This window comes from Sinocyclocheilus grahami, unplaced genomic scaffold, assembly GCF_001515645.1.
Source record: "Sinocyclocheilus grahami isolate Dianchi unplaced genomic scaffold, SAMN03320097.WGS_v1.1 scaffold295.1, whole genome shotgun sequence".
NCBI lineage: Eukaryota > Metazoa > Chordata > Actinopteri > Cypriniformes > Cyprinidae > Sinocyclocheilus > Sinocyclocheilus grahami.
Genome location: NW_015505474.1, coordinates 266,055 through 290,441, shown reverse-complemented (window position 1 = coordinate 290,441; position 24,387 = coordinate 266,055). Strand labels below are relative to the sequence as shown.

At 38.1% G+C, this 24,387-nt stretch overlaps 2 protein-coding genes across 2 annotated transcripts; both read left to right on the top strand.

Annotated features, from left to right (window-relative positions):
- Positions 1 to 313: 313 nt before the first annotated feature.
- LOC107600951 (leucine-rich repeat and immunoglobulin-like domain-containing nogo receptor-interacting protein 1-B) lies at positions 314 to 7,655 on the top strand. Its single transcript, XM_016292953.1, has 7 exons — positions 314 to 860; positions 1,191 to 1,328; positions 3,309 to 3,394; positions 5,587 to 6,203; positions 6,392 to 6,404; positions 6,963 to 7,109; positions 7,463 to 7,655. Exons 3-7 carry the CDS (start codon positions 3,375 to 3,377, stop codon positions 7,653 to 7,655), a joined length of 990 nt encoding a protein of 329 aa, XP_016148439.1. The 5' UTR covers positions 314 to 860; positions 1,191 to 1,328; positions 3,309 to 3,374.
- Positions 7,656 to 10,367: 2,712 nt separating this feature from the next.
- mfsd6a (major facilitator superfamily domain containing 6a) lies at positions 10,368 to 19,913 on the top strand. Its single transcript, XM_016292975.1, has 8 exons — positions 10,368 to 10,639; positions 11,593 to 12,581; positions 13,094 to 13,692; positions 15,934 to 16,031; positions 17,429 to 17,590; positions 17,679 to 17,777; positions 18,481 to 18,758; positions 19,530 to 19,913. Exons 2-8 carry the CDS (start codon positions 11,616 to 11,618, stop codon positions 19,707 to 19,709), a joined length of 2,382 nt encoding a protein of 793 aa, XP_016148461.1. The 5' UTR covers positions 10,368 to 10,639; positions 11,593 to 11,615; the 3' UTR covers positions 19,710 to 19,913.
- The last annotated feature ends 4,474 nt before the right edge of the window (positions 19,914 to 24,387 follow it).

The window sequence follows — 24,387 nt, the reverse complement described above, 5'->3', positions numbered from 1 at the left end:
CTCTCACGCCGTTCCAGGAGCTCCGCCGTTTGTTCTCCCAGCTGCAGTGGAGTTTAAATGTTAAACGCTGTTGACCTCTCCTGGTCAGGAAGTGAACGGCACATACTGCATCAATGCCAGCGTGACCCCTGGTGGCACTGTCTATACAACCGCTCCTATGACCATTAAAAATGAGCAGAACTTATGTTACAGCATCAGCCAGCACAATGAAATGCTGAAAGTGGTGCTTCAGAAAGTCCAGGATAGATAGATAGATAGATAGATAGATAGATAGATAGATAGATAGATAGATGGCCCACTCTCACGCCGTTCCAGGAGCTCCGCCGTTTGTTCTCCCAGCTGCAGTGGAGTTTAAATGTTAAACGCTGTTGACCTCTCCTGGTCAGGAAGTGAACGGCACATACTGCATCAATGCCAGCGTGACCCCTGGTGGCACTGTCTATACAACCGCTCCTATGACCATTAAAAATGAGCAGAACTTATGTTACAGCATCAGCCAGCACAATGAAATGCTGAAAGTGGTGCTTCAGAAAGTCCAGGATAGATAGATAGATAGATAGATAGATAGATAGATAGATAGATAGATAGATAGATAGATGGATAGATGGATAGATGGATAGATGGATGGATGGAAATGATTGGATGCGAATGAATTGACCATCCTGTAATCCAGTGAATCCCGGCGGAGGATTAGAGTCTCATCTGTGTCTCACTCATTCTCTCTCATCACCCGCTGTGTTTACTGTGAGATGAAGTCTTGAGTGTCATAATCCCAGCAAACAGCACAAATCACTCATGAGTGAAGAATGACCACCTCACACACTGCACTGCATCCTGATGTCAGAATATCATCTTCAGCTGTGAGTAACCTACATCTATCTATCTATCTATCTATCTATCTATCTATCTATCTATCTATCTGTCTGTCTGTCTGTCTGTCTGTCTGTCTGTCTGTCTGTCTCTCTGTCCATCTATTTATTTATGTATCTATAATCTTTCGGTCTGGCTGTCTGTCTATTCTTATTACTTCTGTATTATTAATTTTTAACCTTTTTACATGGAAAGGCAACTCTAGAACGATACAAAAACCAGCAAATGGATGAACAATTCCTTTGATTTAAGACTCTTTTTAGGTCAGAGCTGTAGTTTATATCAGAGGTCCTGGATGAAACTCAACCCTCCTTCCGCAGATACCTGCACAGTTACATGATCTGAGGGGTTCAGGTGAACAGCGGCGGCCCACCTGCTCTCACCGGCCAGTATTCACCTACAAGGAAAGGGGAGGACGAATTAGGTCAATCCAATCAAGACCGGATCTATAACATAAGGTATGTATATATAGTAAGGTAAATGTTTTAAACATCTATACATGTAACATTAATCCACGTTATTTCTACATGTCCAACGTTTGTGTTCAGCAGAACTGAAATAATGCAGGACAAAGTGAGGCTTTGGAGAGCTTTAGCTCTAATCCTACTTTCTGTACTCCTCCTTCCCTTTTCTGATGTGAAGATGGATGGAGAGCTCAATGGGGGTTTTTCAGTTTTATCCTTCTAGTAATATCCCAAACATAAAGAGAAATAAGCTGGTTTTAACCTTTGCTCTTTGTTTCACTAAATCTGTCATCTGCGTGTAGATGGACGGGATGTATAGACTGGCATTAAAACCGGTGTAAGGAGAAACTGTGCTCATAGCTGAGATGGATGGGATTTTGTTCCAATTCCGAGATTACAAGTCTGATTTTATGTATGTATGAAAGACCAAAGGAGAATATCCCATAATGCACCATGCTACGAGATCATTACACTGGTATGTCAGTAAAACTTCACAATTGGGATAAAAATCAAATGTTTCAAAAGAAGAACATGAGGCTAGTGTGGTTTAAAAGTGCGTACTAACCTTATCTGTGCATATTTTCGTCTAGTCTATCCATAGTGTAACCTTTAAAGGGGTCATATGATGCAATTTAAATTTTTCCTTTCTCTTTGGAGTGTTACAAGCTCTTGGCGCATAAAGAAGATCTGTAAAGTTGCAAAGACTAAAGTCTCAAATCCAAAGAGATATTCTTTATAAAAGTTAAGAGTCAGCCACGCCTACCTAAAACGGCTCGTTCTAACACGCCCCCACATATCTACCTCACTATGTGGGAAGATTTGCATAACGCCGCCCAAATGTTCACGCAAAGAAAGAAGGCGTAACTTTTATTCTCGCTGTAGTATTGTTGCCGCCGCCACCATGTCGTGAAGGCGCTGTGTGCTTCGTTGTGAAAGCGAAACTACTTTGTTTGGACCTCCAAAAGAGTACGATAGCTGATACTTGCTGGTCGCTGAGGAAATACTTCAACTTCATGCTGTAGATCGCCGGATCGCCTTTCACCGTGGACGAAGCGGAGTCCAGCCCGGGGTCGTCACATGTGGTTGCCGCAGGCATCACAATATGTTAAGGGACGTAACATTTCCGTCACACGCTTGAGGAATTCGGCCAATCACAACGCACTGGATAGCTGGCCAATCAGAGCACACCTCGCTTTTTCAGAACGATGAGCTTTGTAAAAATCAATGCTTTTCAGAAAGGCGGGGCATAGAGGAGAAACTATTATGTACAGTATGTGGAAAATAATGTGTTTTTTTTTACCTTAAACTGCATAAACACATTTCATTACACCAAATATACAAAATAATGTTCTTTTTAGCAGCATCATATGACCCCTTTAATTAAAAAAAAACATATTTTAAAATTCTATATTATAATTTTTTTAGCTATTTTAAATTGTAGCAAGAAAAGGCTTTGAAAGAAGAACATAACGTTTTTTTAAATTACATAGAAAATATCCATATTTATTTATTTATTTTAACTATTTTAAATAGTAAAAAGAAAAGGTTTTGAAGAAGAACATGACATAATTTATCATATATATAAATATAAACAGGTAAGGATAGTGTAGTGAAAAATTAAAAATATTTTGAAAAATTAATAATTTTGTAAAAAAAAAAAAAAAACCTGCCATGACCATGTAAAACTGAACCCTATAAAAACTATAAAAATAAACAAGTTTGTCTGCTTAAAAAAAGCTGTCTGTCTGCTAATCAATTTAATTTATTTACATTATATTGCTTGTCAAGTGTATTTATTTTCTTATTTATATTTGCATAATTTAGGTCCGTATTATATGTGTCACCTGTATTACAATTCATAATTGTCCTCTTGAAGTGATGTGGTTTGCACCCCCTCGTTGTGTCTGTGCCCTCCGCTGCCGGCGTGAAATATTAATCACTTTGCTCTTTCTCTTTTCTCTTCTCTGCCAACAGCTGCCTCTGTATGTGCAAACACACAGAGTGTGGTATACAGGCACATCACACACGGCTGCTGCTCTGATGGCAGACACCAAACTCAGGTAAGGCTCCATATACACTTACTTTTGACTAAGTTGACCTTAAGTTTTCGGAGCTGAAGTAAACCATAGAACAAGGCACTGGCGTTTATGATAAGATCTGTGCTCTGACAGAGGACGTGAGGTACGACAGGTATCACAATACGATACATGATTGAAAACGAACCCGATGTGCTAAAGTGCGGATCTTTTTGTAGACGTTCTGTATTGTTAAAAGACGATTCATGTTTATTTATATGTATGTTTTATAAATTGCATATAGTTTTGTAATTATTATTGAGAGTAGTTTTAGTTGTACTTTAAATCTTTTGAATATTTGCTCTATTAAAATTATTTTGTTACACCAGATGACCATTTAAAATGAATTAGTGATGGTTAGAAGGTGCTTAAAATGGTGAAGAAAGGAATGCTTAACTTTTGATTCTACAATCCTATAAATTTTAACCCAAAAATACATTTTGATCAAATAAACATCTATAAACAAGTTCAAAGCTCATTTAGTAAAGTTCCTGCATGAACAAAACCACACTTGACCTGTAATTGTATAACAGGCTTTTGAACATTCGTTTGCTCACCTGTACGCAAACATCAAGTGCAGCTAAACATGTAGCTGTCCCGTCTGTGCTGTTTGTTTACATAGTTTAAACTGGAAAAGAGTATGTAAAAGCTCCATAAACCCATGCTGAATCCACAATTCAATTTGTTAATGATCTAACAGAAGCAGATAATGGAGAAATTTAGCATAGAGAAAAATAGATTGTTTTGCATTACACAATGACATAAATGCTATATCCCAGGGCATCAAAATAACAATTCAGATTCAGATTATTTTGTAATAAAGAACAATTCTTGTATTTTTTTTATTTTGTAACATATTCACCTAAAAGTATTTATGAAATTTGGTTGGTACAAATTGAAAGAATAGTAAGTTTACATCGTTTAATAATACAGAAAATAATCATATAGATTAGATCATATAGATTATTACTATTATTATATGTTAGTATCATTTTATATCATATATGTAATGTGTGTGTGTATATATATATGTATACATATATACTGTAAATGTTATATTAAATTATATAGAAATGAATGATTGTAATAAAATACTAACCCTAATATATGTCATATACTCAAAAAATTCACAACCATGCTCACGGTGTTTGCAACTATTTAAAATACTTTATTTCAAACTTTTCATTTAATAAGAAAATGCTGGGAGAAAAAAAAAAATATATATATATATATATATATACAGTGGGTACGGAAAGTATTCAGACCCCCTTAAATTTTTCACTCTTTGTGATATTGCAGATCTCAAGGATGATCAGAAGAAATGGACAGCACCTGAGTTAAATATATGAGTGTCACAGCAAAGGGTCTGAATACTTAGGACCATGTGATATTTCAGTTTTTCTTTTTTAATAAATCTGCAAAAATGTCAACAATTCTGTGTTTTTCTGTCAATATGGGGTGCTGTGTGTACATTAATGAGGAAAAAAATTAACTTAAATGATTTTAGCAAATGGCTGCAATATAACAAAGAGTGAAAAATTTAAGGGGGTCTGAATACTTTCCTTACCCACTGTATATATATATATATATATATATATAATTGTTAGTATTGTACTAGTATTATTATTATTATATAATATACAGTATTTACTACTATTATTATTATTAGAATATATATTAATTATATAATTACAGAACTTTTTACAGTTACTGTATATAACGTTATGCCAAAAATTGTATACGTCCTGTTAAATTTATTATATAAATTTATTATTATTTGTATTATATTTCATTTATAAATTACAATTTATATTATACATTATGATATTATCATATATTATCTCATACATATATATATATAAACAGTATATATATCATTATTATGAAAAAAACTATATTGTATACTTTATATCATTATATTTAATTACATAGAAATAAATTTTATAATAATAAATATTAAAATACAATTCCTATTATATATCATTTACTCAAAAACAGTGCTGTAATGTAAAAAAAACAGTGCAATAAAGCAGTGTGTAAAATAATTACAAGTCTTTTCATCATATTTAATATGTAAGTAAAAGCTCTAAATAATCTATAATCATGCACACTGTACTGGGATATCTGAATAGCTTATTGGTTTAAGTTTGACACAAACTGTCTTGGTTTCCCTGCAGAACCTCCAGGATGCATCTGTTGTTCGTGCTTCCCTTGGTGCTCGAGGTCCAGTCCATCTCCAAGAGCCACAACTTCACCTACGACTGCACCTGCCACCTGGAGCTCAAAATCTCCAACTGCACCAGCAGCAATTTCACCCACCTGCCCGCCGCCCTTCCACCCTTCACCGAACAACTGGACCTGTCCCTCAACCACCTGAGTGCCATCCGGCCCCAAGCCTTCCACAGCACACCAAGACTTCGCATCCTGCTCCTGAACGACAACATGATTGCCATGCTAGCCAACGGAGCGTTCTCTCTTCTAGAAGGACTGTTGAGGTTGGACCTAAGCCGAAACCGAATCTCATTCCTGAGTGAAGGATTTTCACGGGGTCTCGGTTCCCTTCGAGATCTGTCACTGGCTGAGAACCGATTGAGCAGCTTGGACAGCAGTTGTTTCGTCCACTTTGACGCCCTCCAAAGACTCAACCTCAGCCATAATGCTATAGAGACCATCAAGATGAGAGCGTTCGGGTCTATGAGTACCCTACGCCAGCTACAACTCAACTCGAACAATTTAACGGTTCTCAAAAATGGCATCTTCTCCATGTTACGAAACCTCGAAGTCTTGATCTTTGGTTTTGAGACTTTAGTCTTTGCAACTTCAGGGATCTTATCTATTCACGAACAGCTTGTAACACTCCAAAGAGAAAGGAAAACTTGAAATTGCATCATATGACCCCTTTAAGGTCTTCTATACTCTTTGCTTTTAATGAGAAACAGAAAAAAAATGAACAAGAATGATCTAATACTGTCTCGTGTGCAGTGAAAAACACAATGTAAATTTAAAATGAGAACCGCTAGGTAAGATGTAACGTTAGTATGTAACTTTTGACATGACTTCTTTGACTCGCGTGTGTTTTGAGGTTGCGGTTAGGACAGTCATTCACTGCTTCATTTTTTTAAACGTTAGATCGATTAAGAAACATAGATGAGATGTTAAAAAGAGTTATTAAACGCTATAAATTCACGAAAACGCCCAAAGCACGTGCACAGAGAGCCCTGACGTCAGGGTGACGAGTTTCTTTCACAGCTTAATGCACATAATGGTCAAAAAACACAAAATTATATACAAAATAAGTAAATAAAGCCCTTTGTTGGTGAGCATTCATGTCGGTTGTGTCTTAAACTAATATAAACAGTTGGTAAATAGTGTATCTTGAGAAGTATGCAGTGCACTCATATTACAAAATGGGCATTTTTGAAGATTGAATTGATCTCATTTTTCATCTCGGAACTAAATATGGTTATTTTGGATTTGAATCCAGTTTTGTGCGCATCTACATAACTAGAACAGTTATGGATAAGGGCCTGCACTCTTGTCCTCCCATGTGCAGGTACCCCAGTACGTCTGATCTGGTGATGGCACTGGTTCGGGTCTCAGAGAAGACTGAGAACATAATCATCATCGCCGTGTCAGCAGGAGGGGATGCTCTTCATCCAGCTGATCCAAAAGAAACGGGAGGTGGCGATGAAACAGTGTGGTCATGGCTGACTTCAAAACCCTGGCAGATGTGCTGGTGCAGTTAGTCATCAAACACAACATTGGAAAACAGGTGATAGCCTGGCATTATAATTAAAGGTGCAAAGCCCTTTGTTGGTGAGCATTCATGTCGGTTGTGTCTTAAACTAATATAAACAGTTGGTAAATAGTGTATCTTGAGAAGTATGCAGTGCACTCATATTACAAAATGGGCATTTTTGAAGATTGAATTGATCTCATTTTTCATCTCGGAACTAAATATGGTTATTTTGGATTTGAATCCAGTTTTGTGCGCATCTACATAACTAGAACAGTTATGGATAAGGGCCTGCACTCTTGTCCTCCCATGTGCAGGTACCCCAGTACGTCTGATCTGGTGATGGCACTGGTTCGGGTCTCAGAGAAGACTGAGAACATAATCATCATCGCCGTGTCAGCAGGAGGGGATGCTCTTCATCCAGCTGATCCAAAAGAAACAGGAGGTGGCGATGAAACAGTGTGGTCATGGCTGACTTCAAAACCCTGGCAGATGTGCTGGTGCAGTTAGTCATCAAACACAACATTGGAAAACAGGTGATAGCCTGGCATTATAATTAAAGGTGCAATAGGTGATTGTCTTCAGAAATGTTTTTTGTTATGCTGGTTGAAAGTCTCTCAACATCCCGATAGCAATCATTAAGTTAAGTGGTCTAAATGTATTTGTCTGTATTTATATATTCTGTGGAAGGCGTAGGATCAAGAAATGTTCATCCAGTCAAAACGCTCGGTCCAAGTGTTTTAATATGCTTTCCTACCTGCCTGCCAACGTATGTATTAGCATACCTCTGCGCACCCTGTTCGTGCAGACAGGATACGTCATCAGCACGTTCAAGCAAGCTGTGCAGACAGAGCGAGGATGGCAGGCAAATATCAACAACCCGATCTTCCTTCCTGGTATTGTAGTACTTTTAAAGATTTCTCACCGGTGAATGACACATGATGTAGCCCAGCGGTTAATCTAGTCCTCGCGCTAGCTCGTTAGAAGTGAGCTACGTGCATGAACTGTTTTCCGATCGATATGATCCCTACACAGTGTTCATTGCTCCCTACTCCCTGAGTGGGGGAAATCCGTTGAAGTTTACTTCACTTCGGAACATGGGCAGGAATTGGGAACCTGATGTAGCCTATTGTAGTAATGTTGTCTCTGGTCTGTGAGCGTAAATGCGTTCGGGGGCGTGGCTTTGGACAGCGATTGCAGGGAGGGTGGGACGTTCACTTTCAGTGCTATCAGGCTAAAGTTAGCATTTTCCAAGATCTCCTACTGCACCTTTAACTCTCTTTGAAGGAAGTTCTTGTGTCTTTTGAACCTCCCAGAATAGCTCAAAACTCGCAATTGTGAGAAAAAGTCAAAATTGCGAGTTCAGAATCCCAATTTTGACTATTTCTCCTGCAATTGACCCTTCGCAAAGACCCGCCCCCCTTAGTTACTGTTGCTACGTCTGACAAGCCATGCCGCTCTCACACCACACACCATGTTCTCACACAGTGAAAAATACATAGCGGAGCAAAAAGGAAACTGACAACGTACCAACAGACAAGACAGAGCAGGTTACTTTTTGTATTAAACAAAGTCTCGCTCTCTCAGCTTTCAAATGTATTTTTTTTTTTTACAAATTCAAACAATAAATACCATTTTGTGGCTCTTTAATGTGTCGTGACAGATCGCTGTGGAGCCTCAGTTCAAGCGGCACATGAACCGATCATCTTTTCCTCTTTACTATTTACAGCACGAAATAAACATGAACAAACATCAGAAGGTATCTTGTTTCAACTGCGGAAAGATGTCAATTCACAGATTACACACCATTTTTCAAGCTCAAATCCACCGACGTTAATCTACTCTCCTGTCTGGTTTGTTTGTCGGAAAAAATGGCAAATTCCGCGTTATGATTGGTCAGATCGCCTGTCCATCAAACTACCAGCGAAGGGTCAATTCTGAGAAAAAAAGTCGCAATTACCTTTTTAATTTTTTATTCAGTGGTGGAAACGGACTTCCATAGTAACATGTCCGACCACTCACACTTCTTTTTAAATAAGTATTTAAAGGTGTGCCATTTAACCTGGCATTATTATAAACTCTTTTTGAAAGAAGTTCTCATGTCTTTGCAACCTCCCATATCAAGCATCAAACTTCTCATGTTCTTCATTTAGTTTTTTTTTTTTCTCCACATTTTGCGTCTTGAAGTGGTCACTCTATCAGAAGAAATCACAGTAGAGGAACTCCAGAACTCGCCTAATTTGTAGGAAACCATAAATATTACTTACAGAATGTCTGTATGTGATGTGCCCTTCAGGATGAACTAGTAGTTTAAGCATGTAAATGCAAGCTGCTGTCTCAGAATGAGCGTCTTTCAACATTTCATTTTGTGAAAGTAGGCCTCTATGTGAATATTATGCAGGCAATACAATGCACACTGTAAAATGCTATTGAAATATTATGTAGTATGTAGTGCATTCTGTGTCACAGTTCTGATTCATTGCAAAATGGCTTGACATGATGGCTTCAGATGGCATCAGTTGCTGTTTAATTTCGGTTTCAAACCCAGATGTTTAATAGGGGTTAACTGGTTTTCAGGCAAAAGGTCCACTTGACTTGAGTATGTAATGATTTATAGAGAAGTCATGAAATTCTGACCTTAGAGCTGAGAAAATGCAATCTGGCAGGTAACTGAGCTTGAATGCATACTTGGATATTTATTCATTCATAAAGATGTAAATAAAAACCAACTTGCCATTCTCTACAAAGCATGTTGCTTAGGGAGGGGCAAAAGATGTGCCTGTTCACTATTTAATTTGCAACAAAGTGAAACGGTTTCAACTGAACAAAGAAGAGCTGGGGAACAGGTTGTTTTCGATTGTGCAAATCAAAAGATAGGCCCAACTGGGATGATGTAGCATAACAAAAAGCCCCCATAATGTGTTTAAAATACATGGTTATTAAAATATGAATGCATGTAAAACAAAGTTTCTAAATATTTTAAAAGCGACTTAAGCATTATATATTGTAATAATGTTTGTTCATGTTAATTAAACTAAAAATAATAACTGATGCACAATAATAATATTCAAGAGTCTTTCTTTCCCATTAGAACGCAAATAAAACCACCTTATTTTCACCTACTTAATATTCAAGTACCAAGCCCTCGCTATTGGATGGATATTCAGCAACGTCAGCGCGTTACTATTCAAAAGCCACGCCTTCGCCAAAAGAACCCGAGCTAACAACGTCAGCACCTAATTAATTTTCATGAGGTAGACCCCAAGTCGGACTGAGAGCAGGTGAACGCTGGATTCTCGCCACCAAGCAACAAAAATGCCTCGACAAGGCAACAAATAAGGGAGAAAGAAACGGTTTAAACTGGCAGAAAAGCCAGTAGACCAAAACACAGTCCAGTAAACAAACATTCATTGGAAATGGAGGAAAATCAACTTCATCATCGAAACGCGTCTGTTCCAAAGTAAGCGACTCACCTGAAACTACCGAGACTACAGGTAAATACACAATGACTGTTTTCATATAACATGCCAACGCTTTTTCTACTGTAAATATATAGTTATATGCTTAACATTCGCTTGATATGGATGGACGTCTTCTCCATTTCCTGCATTTCTTGAATATAAGACGGGTTTTGTGACCCTTCTTCCTGTTTAAGACGCATAGGTTATCATAGGAAACCGAGAAACGTGTTTTTTTTTTTTAGAAAGATCTAAAAGACATTGCCGAATAAATATACAGGCTATCTTTTATTAAATGACATCTTAATAAAGGAAGCGCTGATACTTCCGTAAAAGTAGGACAGTTTTAGACAGGCGCGCCATAAACATTCATTACGTCATTCGGCAGTATACATCCTGGTTAGTGTTCACGTGTTTGTAAAATAGTACTTGTTTACTACTTGGTGAATACGGCACAGCATATAATGTACACGGCTAACTTTTTTATATATAATATGTGAAACACTAACCAGTATGCGCCAATGAACATTTCATATGGTATGCTTCATTGTCACGTGACTTCGTCACGTTATCATTTTGGAAATATTATTTGGAAATATAGTTATTTTACAAACTGTAGTAGATCATATGGGTATTCCAAGCATACAGAACATTTGCATACTGTGGATAGTATATTAGTACTGGAGTAGTAGTAAGAATAGAATTTAGTATGCTATACTTCACATGCAAAACAGTGATGATATACGATTTTTAAAGCCATAATTGTGCTGTAAAGTGTTCTGATGTTGTTTTCTGATTTTCTCAAATTGTCAAATCTCTGTTAAGATATGTATTCCCCCCCTGTTTTTTTCAATGTAATTCTTTTGCTTTCAAAATCATCCTGAAATCAAAATGGACCCTTATGTACATATGTTTCCGGACATGCTGTATGCCGTTTTTAACACATGCTCAAAATTTATATATTAATATTATCTTCAACCCAACTTTAGAAATATTAAGCACCCCAGCAAAGATGGCTGACGACCGTGTAGCCATCTTAACTGACGATGAAGAGGAGCTGAAGAGGAGACACCTCGAGCGTTTCGACCGCCTGTCACTTGAGATTCAATCAGATCAACCTTCACAATCATCTGTGGACAAAGTACCCAACGATACAGCACCAACGCCATCTGCTCAACACGACATGAGCTGCTGTGAACGATTGTTCCTACGGGTCAACCCCCACCTTCTTGTGTCAAAAGTGTTTTATTTGTTCTTCTATGCTGCATATGGTTCCCTCCATCCACTTCTTGCTTTGTACTACAGGCAGCTGGGGATGAATCCCACCCAAAGTGGTCTCCTAGTAGGAATCCGTTATTTCATTGAGTTCTGTAGCGCCCCTTTTTGGGGCATTGTTGCAGATCGTTTCAGAAAAGGTAAAGCAGTCTTATTGTTCTCAATGTTATGCTGGGTCCTCTTCAGTTCTGGGATTGGCATTGTGCAGCCAGCGGACATGAAGTGTAAAGAGGAGAACCTCCCGACGACCACAGCTATGGTACCAACTGTCCACACTACCACATCTAACGAGACATTCTACCTCAATACCAGTTCCATCCCGACAACAAACCAGATGAGACGCCGCAGGGATCTGATTGGACACTACCTTTGGCGAACCATTCTTCCCTCCATTAAGTCTTCAGGCTACAACTCTGAACACCGATTCAAACGGGATTCCAACTCAAGTTTCACTGTGGCACCTGATGAATTAGCTAACACAACGCAATCTGACCAAACTACCACAAGGCCCGAGCCAAGCACATTCGACTCAACATCAGCCCCAAACACCACGTCTGGCAGCACTATTCAAAGTACTACAACCAAACAAAACCAACCTCCTGAATATAACAAGGACCAGGTTCATGCCATTTTTCTGCTGATTCTGCTCGTCATCATCATTGGCGAGTTTTTCAGTGCTCCAGCCATTACCATTGTGGATACGGTACGTAACCTTTTTTTTTTACTCCAAATAAATTCAAGACAGATCAGTTAGTAAAGTCCATTTTATAAGCCATGGATCTTGAAACTGTAATTTGTGGTTCCTAGAACGAAAGATTTGAATAAGCAGAACTTAATAAGAGAGATTAGACAATGCTTCCATTGTATTTAAATGTTAGACAAACTACAGTCCCATTTCCAACGTCAAAGTATGGTGTTAGTGCTTGAGCCAGTTCCCATTCTGGAAGCACATCTATGTTCCCAGGCTTAGAGTAACATAGGAACATAGCGTCAACCCTGGGAAGATTGGAACATTCATTATATGCCATATAAAATATGGCCTATATTCTGTGGAAAATAGGTGCCTGGGAATGTAGGAATGGTATTGTTTAGCTCTCAAATCAGTGGTAACCCTGTCATGAGAGATGTTGTTAGATCTTCCAGCACCAGTTCCAACACCATTTTGGTAGATAAGTGGTATTTGAGTCTAAAATAGGTTTATTTGGATCGTTTTAGGTGACTCTGCAGTACCTGGGTCCACACCGTGACCGCTACGGCCTCCAGCGCATGTGGGGATCGCTAGGCTGGGGTATAGCCATGCTCTGTGTTGGCATCTGGATCGACCACACTAGCACTAACCTCGTCATCGGCAACATGGAATGCGTCATGGAAAATTACAAGAACTACCACACTGCCTTCATCGTGTTTGGCGTATTAATGGGAATAGCTTTGATCGTTGCCACTCAGTTTAAGTTTGATGTTCAGCACCAAAACACGATTGAAGGAAACGAGGTTGGCAACCAGCAGCAAAACGCCCAACCTAGAGGTTCCCCTAGAATGGAGAACTCTGAGACCCCAACAATTGTCCAAGTCGAGGAGTTCCACTTCTGGGACTTGATGCGACTGCTGTGTGGCGTACAGTACAGCACTGTGTTATTCGTGGCCTGGTTCATGGGTTTCGGCTATGGGTTTGTTTTCACTTTCCTTTACTGGCATTTACAGGACCTGACAGGAACCACAACTCTTTTTGGTGTTTGCTCTGTCCTGAGTCACGTGTCGGAGCTTGCTGCCTATTTTACCAGCCATAAATTCATCGAACTGGTTGGACACATCAGGTGAGGTTCCTGTGATTCCTTGTCGGCATAGGGGACTTAGAATGGTCTGGTTCAGATCTGAATCTTGGTCTGGTTCAGATCTGAATCTTGGTCTGGTTCAGTTCTGAATCTTGATTCATTTCTGAATCTTGGTCCGTTTGTTTTTTGTTTTTGTTTTGTTTTTTTCTGTTCTGAATCTTGGTCCGTTTCAGTTTACCTGTATTTTGGTTTTGTTCAGTTAAATACCATTTAAGGTAATACACACTGCATAAAGTACAACAGTCTAACCAGTTGTTGTCTATCACCATTCATTGGCTCTGTTTCAAGCCCTGTTAAGGTGGCTGGCTATCTATAAATTATTAAAAAAATTACAGGCATACTTCAGGATCAAATGTGTTTCCCAAAAGTAGGCACAAAAGTCAAGTTGCTTTAGAAGATTCTTAATTTTGAACAATGTTAAAGGATTAGTTCACTTCTGAATTAAAATTTCCTCATAATTTTCCCACCCCCATGTCATCCAAGATGTTCATGTCTTTCTTCAGTCGAAAAGAAATTAAGGTTTTTGAGGAAAACATTCCAGGGTTTTTCTCTATATAGTGGACTTCAGTGAGGTTCACTGGGTGTAAGGTCCAAATTGCAACTTCAAAGTGTTCTACACGATCCCAGACGAGGAAGAAGGGTCTTATCTAGCGAAACAATCTGTCATTTTCTAAAAAGAAAATACAATTTGTGTATTTTTTTTAACCTCAATCGCTCGTCTTGTCTAATTCTGCGTGAACTCCGTGCATTCCGGTTCATGAAGTTAAAAAGTATATAATTTTTATTCTTTTTTTAGAAAATGACCGATTGTTTCGCTAGATAAGACCCTTATTCCACGTCTGGGATCAACGCTTTGAAGCTGCAATTTGGACCTTCCACCCAGTGAACCCCACTGAAGTCCACTATATAGAGAAAAACCCTGGAATGTTTTCCTCCAAAAACCTTAATTTCTTTTCGACTGAAGAAAGAAAGACATGAACAACTTGGATGACATGGGGGTGAGGAAATTATGAGGAAATTTTAATTCAGAAGTGAAGTAATCCTTTAAGGTAGCATTGCCTGTGTATTCGGCTTGGTTACTAGGTAGTAGCTTACTGGCCCAAATCAAAAGAGCCCATCCTTATGTAGATGCTACGTTTTGTTGCTGTTGTTCTTGTTGGTGTGTCGGGCTGTTAGCTTAGCCACATGCTAACATCAACTGTTAGTGTTTGAAATGACATTCGGTTCCATTTCAGTTAGGATGCTACTTTGGAAAGTTGCTGCTTATGTAGACCACAAGGGGTTTAGAACCAAACCATCATAGTAGTTTATTCCAGTCACAGGCAAGACAGGTAACCCAAACTGTCTCACTGCACCATGTGACTCCAGCTCATTTGATCCTGACCTTGAATCAGTGAGTCTTTGTGTGTGGCTCTGTCATGCGACTTAGTAGGTCTGCACTGGGATCAGTGAGGCATTGTTTGGTTGAAAGGTCTGGTTCAAGAGTACAAAGCCTTATTCTGTCAGCGGTGGCAGAAGTCCAGAATGCATTGCACAGCAGCTACAGTGTCCACTGCGTGGCTCCTTTTACAGAGAACTTAACATTAATGCTCTTTGGTGTTCAAGTTATTTGTTTTAAATTATAGAGAAAACCATTTGACTGAATGACTGACAGAGCAGTATGAATTCATAAGTCATCCTTCCTTGACTGGTTTACAACTTCTTGTAAGAATATTTGCTACAACTTGTAAAAATTTAAGGAACTTCCTGTTCGACATTTGTATGTTTTATAGACTTATTTTTAAAAGATGACCTGCATAAGCTGTAATGATCTTTGCAATATGACCATGCAGTTAAATCTCAACTTGATTACTTGTTTTACAGCACAGACGAAGTTCATTTAATTAGTCATCATGAAACGCAGAGCAGTTGAGAGAACTTTTTTTTTTTTTTGCATTTGCATAAACATTGAAATTAGTTGGGACCATTAAATTAGGGCCATTAATGTTTTTATGTATTGCAGCTAGAAAATGCTATTTTATTAATAAATGTATTTGTTTGTTTCAAATTAGCAATGAATTAAAAATCACTCTTTAATATCAATTTTCTTTAAAATATCAGTATCTTTTTTTTTCTCCTTTACATTTAAAGGGATGAAACATGAGCCTGACATGTTCTTGAGATGTTTTGTGAGATTCATGCATGTATTTTTTTATAACTGTGTCGTGTGCTTTTTTCTGTCAGAGTTTTGTACATCGGCCTGGCCTGCAACACCGCACGCTACCTCTATATCTCGTATCTGAAGAATGCCTGGACTGTGCTGCCCATGGAAGTGCTGCAAGGTATGAATGGCCAGTCATCAAGTCCTCAATCCTGGGATAAAGCATCACCAATCTTTAAATTCTGTAAATGTGGTCTGCGTGTGCACAATACTATAAACCATCAGATTCGGTCAGAAAAGTAGAGAGATATGTGCAGAACAAAGAAAGGCCGGGGTTCATTTCAGGAGAGGAAATCAAGTCAGTTTGACGTTGTAAGTTCCACCACCCTTTCCTGTGGCAAAACAATCAAGAAGAAAACAAGCATGTAGATGCATTAAAGAGCATAACATCCACTCACAGGAATGAAGACCTGGAGCAAGTCTGATTACATTCATTACAGACGTTTTCATCTGTTCAAAGAAACATATCCATTCTGTTACAGACGTGTTAGCTGCCTTCTCTCTATATATACTTGGAAGTCCAAGCTAATACACATACATTTTCATGTTATGAGACAGATATGCGTGTGTGCACATAAAAGTTTAAGCATGTAGTAGGTGCATGCTGGACTTTTATAAACTGTGGTTAATTAAACCGCGTTGTGTTTTTTTTTTATGTTGGCAGAATTATTTCACCGAAAAGTAATAAAAAAAACATTGATTGCAGTTATGAAAAATACATATCATTTTATTTATTTATGAATGAATGAAAGACACTTAAAGCAATAGTTCACCCAAAATGAAAATGTACTCTCCCCTCAGGCCAACCAAGAAGTTTGATTCTTCGTGGGAACAGATTTGGAGAAATGTAGCATCTCTTGCTCACCAATGGATCCTCTGCGGTGAATGGGTGCCGTCAGAATGAGAGTTCAAACAGCTGATAAAAACATCACAATAATCCACACCACTCCAGTCCATAAATTAATCTTGTTTGAAAAAGAAATTCATTATTAAGACTTTTTAAACTTCTCACAAGTCCTCAATCTACAATATTGTTTTCGCTATTGAAAAAGTAATCTCTTAATCCAAAACAGTTCTAAATAAATATGTTTGTGGATTTTCATGTGAGGACAACAGGGGATGGACATTTTCTGGAGGAAGCATTATTATAGATTCTGGACTTTTTTTTTGGCCTGAAAAGACATTAAAGTTACACCTTAATGATGGATTTGTTTATTACAAACATGCAGCTTTTCACTTCACAAGACATTAACTGATGAACTAGAGCGGTCTTTTAGATTGCTTGTGGATTATTGTGTTGTTGTTATCAGCTGTTTGGACTCATTCTGACGGCACCCATTCACTGCAGAGGATCCATTGGTGATCAAGTGATGCAATGCTAAATTGTTTCAAATCTGTTCTGATGAAACAATCTTGGTTGGCTTGAGGGTGTGTAAAGTTTCAGCAAATTAAATTTTTGGGTGAACTATTTTTTAGAGATTATATTCTGCTGAATAATAAACTTGTGTGTCTGTGCAGGCATAACGCATGCATCCGTGTGGGCGGCGTGTATCTCCTATTTGAGCGCGGCTGTACCTCCGCCGCTTCGGACATCCGCTCAGGGCATCCTGCAGGGTCTCCACCTGGGGTTGGGCAGGGGCTGTGGGGCGATGGTCGGCGGGGTATTTGTCAACTACTTTGGTATGAACAATGCCCATTGTTTTTGTAATGATATGACATAATGAATGCCGGTGTGTGTGTTTAACCAAGAGGTCGTCTTATTTTTCAGGTGCTGCCGAAACATTCAGGGGAATTGGAATGACCTCACTTGTTATTTTGCTCATCTTTTCATTAATTATGTGCATTACTGGCCAGAATGAGCAAAAAGGTGAGCAACAAAATCTTGAACATTGCTTATTCTTTTAAAATAAGAGCTGAAACATTTTTTTATTATTGTTGTTTTTTTGTTTTGAGTTGGTTTGGGGTTCATTTTGCTTTTTTTGTCTTTTCTTTTCAGTTCTGTTTGCTTTTGTTTTATGTTGGGTTTTTGTTCAATTCAGTTTTTTTTTTTTTATTGTTTTGTTATCTGTTAGGTTTTGCCCTTTTTGTTTGGTTCAATTTATTTAGTTTTTCGTGTTGTTTTTTGCCTTTTTTGTACTTTGTGTTATTGAATATAAATGATTAAGTATATAATAGTGTAAATATAATAAAATATAATCACGTTTTCAGTAGTGTAATTATTTTTTTCAAAATGGTAGCAAAACCTGCCGTAGAAAAGTGTCTTTTCCAAATAGTGACAAAGAATTTTTTTATGTGACTTTGTATTGTGAAATGTGTGCAAACAAACTAAAATGATGTCTCCAGGTAGTCCAATTAATTTAATGCAGCAGTTCATTTGGAAGGTTTGTTCAAATGATTTTCTGATTCGTTCTTGCTTTAAGTTTTAATGTTAGTTTTGAAGTCAATAAACCGTTTTAGCCAAATAATGGATAGTTATTTAAGCTTAAATGTAGTTAAGTATTTTCATTCACACTAGAATAAAATGTGGAACAAGTCTCCTTCAACATAATGTTTAATTTTTTACCCCACAGAGGACAAGATGCTAGCAGAGAACATTCCTATCCCGTCCAGTCCTGTTCCCATAGCGACCATTGACCTGGTTCAGAACACAACAGATGTGGCGGCACCCGCTCGACCCGAAACCAAACTTCCGGCTCGGAAAACGCAGCACCAGGAAGAGCAGGAGGATCTGAACAAGCCCGCTTGGGTTCCCTCTGGGTCTCCGTGGGTTACAGTCGCTCTCCTGTTCTACCAAATCAGAGAGATGGTCGTCATCGCAAAGACCCATGCTGAGGTCCAGCCCCTTCAGGTAATGCAGAAGAAAATAAGAGGACGATGGTGATTAATAAAAATGTATATGTATCTAAATGTTTTCAAAATAGTACTATGTTGTTGTGTGTTTTCTCGCTCTTTTTCATGCATTCTGTGGCAGAAAGGTGAGAACACGTCGATTTAGTTAAAAATGAAAAACCGAATATCTGAAACCCCCACAAATATACAGAGTATTCAAATAATTTCCACCCTCATTTAACAGAGTTTGGCACATAGAGTACAAAATATTATAATGACTATTTTATTTAAAGAGTTGGTTGATTCGTCATTGTTCAGATGCTGATTAATTCAGGTAACTAAATGTTTTGTCCGATAACAAAAGTTTTGTCAGTTTGTGTAAATAGCTGGTGTAAAAATTATTTCATGTAGTTTACATGTGCACTGAGCCAGCTTTATTCCATTTATTCCAGAGAATTTTGTGTGTGTGTGTGTGTGTATTTATTAATATATTTATTATTTTTTTGTGTGTGTGTGTGCTCCTGTGTTTTTAGTGTTTTAATGGTTTTAGTGTTTATCCAATAAATGCAGTCTTGGTGAGCATAAGAGACTTCTTTCAAAAACAAAAAATCTTACTAACCTCACACTTTTGAATGGTAGTAAACGTGTGCTCCAATTAAAAAAAAAATTTAAGATGCATTTTTGTTTATAAAATATTCTGCATGCTTTTTGTGCCAAATAATTTCACCAAATTAGTTTTGGTGAAAATTTTTGGAAATAGCTTAATTAAACGGACTATTTTTCTAACTAGGGCACAGATGAGGTCCCCTCAAACTCTCAAGAAGAAGACCAATCACCTCCCATCTTTGGCGATGCTGCACGGCAAAAAAGCACTCCCAGCGGGCTCCAGTCCCAGGAGGACCCAGGGGCCGCCACACAGCTGGAATTCCCAACACAGGACACACAGCCCGTATTACATCCAAACAGCTGATGGCACAAACTGATCCGGTAACCCGTGGGTATTTTCTTCACGCAGTGATTTTGTTTTCTTTGTGAAGAGTTTTTATGAACTATGTGAGAAAATACAAGGAAGAGGGGAAAGTACTTTACTGTATACGTGGCCTTTGTATGATTTTTAACTTATTTCCAGGTGTTTTGCAAATCCTATAAATAAAGCCTGGCAGATTTTAAACTGTAACACGTGCCTGTTTGTACTTTCTTCGACCTGTAGAGGGCAGCAGCGCATGGACATTTTGCCCATTTACAATTAAGCTTTGAGTCCTATAATAATTGAGAATATCTTCCTTGTGAAACACTATAATTGAATTTAAAAAGGAAAAACCTTATTAATTACACTTACTAACGTCGACGTCATTGCGTTGTTGGGAATAACAGGGACATTCTTTTTCACACTTTCACCTCTGACTTGAGATGTAGGTGTAAAGGAGATTTTTGCAAGGGGATTTTCTTGTGTTTTTATTTTTGCGTGTGTCACCGAGCACCTTTCTCATCATTAAAGACACCAGCAATAGATCATCATCTGGTCTGCTTGACCTAGTCGATGATTAGCCAGCACTGGAGGGCAGTCATCTCCTGTTCCCATGGAAACCAGGCCATAATTCTTTCTTGCTGTGTTCTTGGTAATAATCAGACAGACTTGATTTACACGTTGAGCAAACATTTTAGCAGGTACAAGAATTAGTTTCTTTTTATTCCCAGAATTAATTTCTTTCTGTGGAATCAAACACCTTATTTGCAGCACACACCCACTCACAGCACACATTTCATCTCTGGTGGGATTAGCTGTCACTAACGCAATATGCCCTGCAACAATGTTTTGCCAAGTGTCGGAAATCACTTCAATGCAATTTATGATATCACAATGTTTGGATGAGACAAAAAAAACGTAGAAATATGTGACAAAATACTTGTATACTAATCTGAAGCAGCAGTGATAGTTATGTTTGTTTGGTTTCATTTTAGTTTTTTTTTGTGGGGGGGGGGGTATTGTTTACGTTTTTGGGGGGGGGGGTTTTTTTTTTTTTTTTTTTTTTTTTTTTTTTTTTGCTTTGAGGTTTTATATTATGCAAATATAGTTTTTTGTTGTTGTTGTTCAGCATTTTTTTTGGGGGGGCATGAAATCATGGGGAAAAACATTATACATGAGTCTTTAGTATTTAACCTTTAAGCCTTTGGTTCTCTTGTTGGTTTCTTTTTCTGAATAATGAAAGTAAATATAATTGATTTATTTCTGCAGTAACAAGCAATACACTATGGTATTACCATGTTCTTTAAACATTTCCCATGGTAATAGCACATTTTTATAATTTTTTTTGTTGTTGTTGGATTTGATATGAAGTAGTGCTGTTTTAAGGTAGTTTGGACCACAGTGTAAACCCTTTTGTGGTAAATTTGTGACAAAGTTTGCAAACATTTCACTAAAATTAAATACTTGTGGTGACAATTTTTCTTATGCAGTTTTGTAGATCAGAAAACATTTAAACATATTAAAGATAAACTTTCATATAACTCAAGTAAAACGTATGGTAGAAAATGACATGCAGTGTTTAAACTGGGAAATATCTGCATGTTTCTAATCCCAGCTGAGATTGTGCTGATCCAGAGAATACTGTGGCATTCTGTGTGAAAATTTCAGCGGCCCTTAAACACTGTTCCCACACGGCAGCCGAGTGTGGGCAGTCAACGCCTATTCTGAAATTCTGAAAGCGAAGATCCAGCCAGAGTGAAGGGATTATTGGGGAAACTAGGGAAGTCATTTGGATGGGTTTAAAAAGTAGGCAAACGTGTCTTCATGAGGGCTTGCTGAATGGCCATCCTGACCTGACCTCCTCAAAGTGATATGCAAGTAAATCAACTGAAGGCTGTGTAAACATGATACAATTACAGTGAAATGCACTGAATAGGTGGAGGTCACAGAAGATGTCATATAAACAGAAATTATGAATTTATTATGCGCACTGAGCTGGAATACAAGAAAAGTGAGTCACGCTCAGTGGTGTGAAAGGCGAATGGATCTACTGAGGATTGGACTGCGGATATTGTTCGAATCATTATTGAGTTGGAGACTCGCCTTAGTCAAACTGGTCGTTGAGATGAAACCCTGAGTTTTTATGTTTTGCTGCCATTTTGGGTTGAGGTTGATGTTCAGGTTAGACCAAATTCAGGAAAAGGTTTGCTTGCCAGGGTTTCAGTTCATTTTGAGTTACTGTGTTGAATCACGTTAAATTTATGGCTTATTTTCTCGGCCTGATTAATTGATTCAGGATTTCCTCCAGTGTGGTGGGCGGAGTTGTGGGCGGAGCCGTTTTCTCATGGGCCTCATTTCTCAGAGCTGAAGGGCCAAACATCAAAGCCTCCAAATGATAATCACCACGCCTGATGTGTTTACTGCATTTCAAAGGGGCGATTGAGTTTATTATCTTTAATTATGTTGCTCTTGTCTAATGAGTCTTTTGTTTGTCAGATCTCAGAATTTCCATTGTTCCTTTTCTCGGTTCTTTGTGAAGCAATGTCGCATGCGGAAGCTTTCATGTCGAGATAAAGCCTTTGAAATGTCAAAACTGTAGCAGGTAGAGGTTCCTGATGGTTTTCAAGTGATTAATTCACTTCGTTAGTCTTAAGGGGGCTTTAGAGGTGACAAAATGGTGAATTTAGACATCTACATTTCCTGAAAATAAATAAAAAAAATATGGCAGATGTTATTATTTAACTATATATTTGCTTGTTTTTTTCAGAATACTGAAAAAACGTCACATTTATTAGCACATCCTGAAACTTTGTGAAAAGTTTCATTGAAATGTATGCTGTTATTTTTATTTTTTTTATGTGCCACTAACATTGCAGTTTGATCTTGTGCTGTTTTCATAGTTATTCCAACAATTTGAAGAACGTTGCAGAAAACTTACCAGACAGGTATTTTCATATATGCAAAGTGTTTTTAGTTTTATGGTTTTGCTATATATATAATATGATTCAGAAATGTTTTTAAAATACTGTATTGCTATGTACCTGCAACCAAGATGTGACATTGTGAGTATTATGGGTTGTTGCAGTGTAGTTGCTAAGGTGTTCCGAGTGATTTTCTTTGCATGTTGCTATGCAGTCAATGGAAAGGTTGTGCCGTCATTTTTGTCCTATGTACTTACTACATAAAGCTTATTTTTAAGATAATAAATATGCTTCTTCAGAACGCTGAAAAAAATGTTATGATGTGATAACATCCCTTGACACATCATTTTGGCAGCTACTTAAAGAAAACATATCAGGGAGATATTTGCAGATTATTTCCAAAACGTTTTATTTTGGCTGTATAATTGTGTGCGCGAGAAAAATGTAACGTTTTAAAGTAGCATTATGGTACTGATCATTTTCTGGTAATCAAAATATGTAAAACTTTTAAAAGTGTTTTGTTGTGTTCTAAGTGTATTTAGTATGGTGCTATGCAGTTGCTAAGTTATTAGGCAGTTGCTAAGTTGTTCTGAGTGGTTTTCAGTATGTTGCTATACAATTGTTAAGGTGTTTGTGACGAGTGAGGCGGGGCCGAGAGCCATGGGTGCAGAGCGAGGCCGGTGGAGTAAATGATAATGAGCGACACCTGCGCCACTCACTGGTCTCGAGTCCCACGGAGGAGCTCCGGAAGGATAAAAGAAGGAGTGACAACAGTGCGAGACGAGAGAGGACTAGGCCTGGGACATTTTATGTTGTTTTATGTGGCATTCTTCCATAAAGGGCTGTCGCTTTACTTTACTTTTGTTTATTTGATCATTCAAGTTTTGTTTAAATGTTCCTCCCGTAACTACAAACTTTGTTACAGTGTTCTACTTGCTTTTAGCACGTTGCTATGCTTTTGCTACCATAGGCTGTAAAAAATAAAATAAAATAAATATGGACGACACGTCTACACTTCCTTCCACTACAGAAAAGTGAAGCCAAAATATCCCAGAATGGCCGCTGTCATCTTGCAAAATAGGCCCTGTCCCAAATGGAACACTTCTTGTGCTCTTGCGGACTTACAATGGCCGCCACATAAGCTTGTCCGATATTTTAGCTTTCAGAAGGGTGCTCGTGAGCGCCCCCTTTGCGGCTGCTATGCACACTCGATGCACACTGAGGCGAGCTCCGCTGCAGTCTTCTACCCAACAGTCAAAGCGGCATTACTTGATGAAAGTGTGGCCTCAGAGGAAGACCGCAAGGGTTTAGGGTGCAATTTAGGACAGGGCCATAGACTTCATTTGGAGCCAGAGTCTGCACAGTACAGTAGTGATTGTGAAGTGGAGCCACGTTATCAAAATCAGGATGCCACACCCCATTTTATAGCATCAAATAACTAAAATCAAACTTAAGTTATTAGAAAAATAAACACTTCAACATACATCAGCATGATAAGATCTACCAAAAATGATGGAAACCGTCTTTGGGAATTTTTAAAAAAAGTGTTATTAGATTATTATTTTTTTGTTTGTCTCCCGTCCCATTCGTTTACATGGAGAGGGTGGGGTTCATGGCCTATACTGCAGCCAGCCACCAGATGGCGATCGAAATGTTTTGGCTTCACTTTTCAAGACGTGTGTGGCACACTTGATTGCTAAGGTTTTCTATGTCGTTTTTAGCACGTTGCTATGCAGTTGCTAAGGTGTTTTTTAGCCATT

What these genes read in the sequence shown, in the direction of transcription:
- LOC107600951 (XM_016292953.1), top strand. Translation starts at nt 3,375, where the DNA reads ATGGCAGACACCAAACTCAG. An exon ending in ATGGCAGACACCAAACTCAG is followed by an intron (nt 3,395 to 5,586) that starts GTAAGGCTCCAT and finishes GTTTCCCTGCAG; the next exon opens with AACCTCCAGGATGCATCTGT. An exon ending in GGTGGCGATGAAACAGTGTG is followed by an intron (nt 7,110 to 7,462) that starts GTCATGGCTGAC and finishes TCCCATGTGCAG; the next exon opens with GTACCCCAGTACGTCTGATC.
- mfsd6a (XM_016292975.1), top strand. Translation starts at nt 11,616, where the DNA reads ATGGCTGACGACCGTGTAGCCATCTTAACTGACGATGAAGAGGAGCTG. An exon ending in GCCCATGGAAGTGCTGCAAG is followed by an intron (nt 16,032 to 17,428) that starts GTATGAATGGCC and finishes GTGTCTGTGCAG; the next exon opens with GCATAACGCATGCATCCGTG. An exon ending in TGGCCAGAATGAGCAAAAAG is followed by an intron (nt 17,778 to 18,480) that starts GTGAGCAACAAA and finishes TTTACCCCACAG; the next exon opens with AGGACAAGATGCTAGCAGAG.